The 3254-nt window shown below is 42.9% G+C and overlaps 1 protein-coding gene across 1 annotated transcript in view; it reads left to right on the top strand.

Moving 5' to 3' along the window:
- Positions 1 to 576: 576 nt before the first annotated feature.
- Positions 577 to 3254, top strand: part of LOC106891633 (C2 domain-containing protein 3-like) — a gene marked incomplete at its 5' end in the record, with an annotated part of 38134 nt that continues 35456 nt past the window's right edge. Inside the window, 2 exons of the mRNA XM_014948319.1 lie at positions 577 to 757; positions 1955 to 2127. Of these exons, the coding sequence (XP_014803805.1) occupies positions 577 to 757; positions 1955 to 2127 (354 nt within the window). The remainder of the gene's footprint in view (positions 758 to 1954; positions 2128 to 3254) is intronic.

Below are 3254 nucleotides of genomic sequence, written 5' to 3' on the forward strand. Positions count from 1 at the left end.
GATTACCAAGGAGTATTTAAATACTTGCAATTGTAGAAAAGGACTTTGTGTTGATCTAGAATGCTTTAAATCACTAATGTTTGCTCCACAGCAACTCCAGCCACATCTAACAGTGGTTTTCAGCCCGTAGCAGTAGCAGTAATTTCATGAGAACACATGAATTGCTTATAAAAGATTTGGGAAGTGAAACTTAGAAGAACAACCCTTTTGGCAGGAGGGTTGACCCATTGTCCATGGGTCCTGCCTCCTGAAGGATGGTGAATAAAAAAAGGTTGAAACCCCCATTTTTAACCAACTCTTCTTGACTTGTAGGCATCCAATTAAAGCCGTTTCGCACAGCGACCGCTTTGTGCAGCAACTCCAGCCACATCTAACAGTGGTTTTCAGCCCGTAGCAGTAGCAGTAATTTCATGAGAACACATGAATTGCTTATAAAAGATTTGGGAAGTGAAACTTAGAAGAACAACCCTTTTGGCAGGAGGGTTGACCCATTGTCCATGGGTCCTGCCTCCTGAAGGATGGTGAATAAAAAAAGGTTGAAACCCCCATTTTTAACCAACTCTTCTTGACTTGTAGGCATCCAATTAAAGCCGTTTCGCACAGCGACCGCTTTGTGCGTCCCCGATCCCGTCTTTAACGATGAGCATCATCATTCTTTGGTGGTTCCTGCTGATGTCCCCGTCCAGAAACTCCTGCTCGGAGCTTTTACGGCACCAGGAGCGACTGGAGGAGGAATCCAGTTTGAAGTCTGGTGCAGGTACAGAATAACATCCTGATCTTTGTAGATGTCATGGCAATAGAGATAGAGCCATCCCTGGTGTTGAAAAATCTCTAGCTGGGGGATGGATATTTAATAATAAATGGTGAGCTCATCAACATTTGGTGATTAATATCTGCATTTAAGACATAGGAGCCTTTTTTCCCCTCCGGGAGCGTTGATTGCTCTTCTCTTGTAGAACTTCACTAGAAAGTGTGTGCTCTTACTTTGCTTTCTTCCACTTTCTTATCAACATAGTGATCTAAAAGCATTGTTTAAACACTCAGCATATCTAAATTTTACTTAATAGCACCCTGGCAGTATAATTTCATTGTTTTGTGTTGTTTTTTTTCCTTATACAAGTCCCCAAGTACAAGAGAATATACTACAAAATGTTTATAAGTTGGAATTGTAGCTTCTTTGGCAACAGAAAGCAGAGACCGTGAAGACAGGTAGCTTTAAAGAAGCATAATTATAATAATTGGGTGTCCATTCTGGAGTAAACAAACCAGGCTATTTTATATTTGTAAATTTCCATGAGAATTGCTACGTGCTGGATGTGTTTTCATTAATGTTGGTAATTAATTGTTAGTACCTAACAATTCAAAATTCAAAAATGTTAGTACCAAACAATTCAAAAATGTGCTTTGGCTCTGTTTCCTGAGCACGATTGGACTTTGGTTAAATCTTGCCCTGACTGATCACTTGTAGCAGCTGGTAAATTTAGGCTGTTTGGGGTGAAAGGAGCCAATTATTAATCCGGAAGAATTCTCCAAACACCCTCTTGCCAGTTGGCAATATTTGAAATAGAAAAAGGTTACCAACACTCAGAAAATGGTACCATAAATCTGTTCTGCAAGTAGCAGTTTTATTTATTACTGGCAATTGAGAGCGGAGAATATTTGGTGCCGGATCCTTCTCTTGTTTTCCTTGGGGATCACAATGTTTTTTAGAGTTTCTGCTGGTTGACTTGCTATTTTTGCAGCATTATCTACGTGAGCACTTACTGTTTGTTGTTGTTTTTTTTTTTCTTTGGAAATTCACTTACTTGAGTTTCCCCCTTAGCTGTCAGGGGACTAACTGGTGTTTGAAGACACACAAATTAAAGTTGCCTTATGTACAGACTTGGGAGAAATAATGATCCTTTTGTCATCATCAAAACAAGGTGATTGAGGCTGCTTCTTGGTGTCTCACCAGGTATTATTACCCAAATGTCAGAGACCAGCTGGTTGCCAAAGGGACCCTGCCTTTGTCCCGGCTGTGTGCCATGGTGACAATGCGGCATCGTGAAGAAATAGGGATTCAGACTTTTAACCTTCCCTTGGTCCCCAGGACTGATTCCTCAGAGGAATTTCATCTACGGTCTTCAGGTAAGGAAGGCTTGTGCGTTTTCACTTTAAAAATGGAAAATCTGTGGGGAAATAAAAATATACATTTTTGATGGCAACTGATACCAGCCCTGATTGTTCTTCCTCCTGGCTTTTGCTATCACCACCCCTAGTGAAAAATAAGTGATTAAACACAAACGACCCTCAAACTCCTGACAAGTTTTAAAAAGTCCTCCCTCTGTATTGAAGTGCTTCGTTGCCACGTAAACCACAGTCTGTAATTAAACTTTCCAAGTCAGGCAGGGAACGGGAGATCTGAAGGAGGGCTCTTTATGGTACATGGGGTGGGCAGAGCCATCTTTCTTTCCTGCTGAGGTTCATAGAATCATAGAATGATTCAGGTTGGAAGAGACCCTTGGGATCATCGAGTCCAACCATCTCCCCTACTCTACAAAGTCCTCCCCTACACCATGTCCCTCAGCACTGCATCTAAACGTCCCTTAAACACAGCCAGGGATGGTGACTCCACCCCCTCCCTGGGCAGCCTGTTCCAATGCCCTATCATTCTTTCAGTGAAAAATTCTTTCCTAATGTTCAATCTAAACCTACCCTGTTGGAGCTTGAAGCAGTTCCCTCTCGTTCTGTCGTTCATTACCTGTGAGAAGAGACCAGCACCAACCTCTCTACAGTGTCCTTTCAAGTAGTTGTAGAGAGTGATGAGGTCTCCCCTCAGCCTCCTCTTCCTCATACTAAACAGTCCCAGCTCCTATTCTTTCAAATGATACAAATGTCAGCTCTGGGAGGGCAACGGAGGGAAACCTGAGGCAGCTTCTTGGAAAAATTGGCCATAAAAAAAGCTGGGGCCGGAGAGGGAGTTGAGTATCCTTCAATTGTTTTATAATAGGTTGGCAATAATTGATCAATATCTGATCTGTAGGTCAGGTTGCAGGATGTAATCCTTGAATTTCCCCCTGTCAAGCCCTAAGTTCTGTCTGAAATAGGGCATCTTGCACAATCCCAGTGGAATCCCAAGGACATGGATCTGCTGGAACGGGTCCAGCGGAGGGCCACGAAGATGATCAGAGGGATGGAGCACCTCTCCTATGAAGACAGGCTGAGGGAGCTGGGGTTGTTCAGCCTGGAGAAGAGAAGGCTCCAGGGAGACCTTA

This window comes from Calidris pugnax, unplaced genomic scaffold, assembly GCF_001431845.1.
Source record: "Calidris pugnax isolate Ruff unplaced genomic scaffold, ASM143184v1 scaffold169, whole genome shotgun sequence".
Classification (NCBI taxonomy): Eukaryota; Metazoa; Chordata; class Aves; order Charadriiformes; family Scolopacidae; genus Calidris; species Calidris pugnax.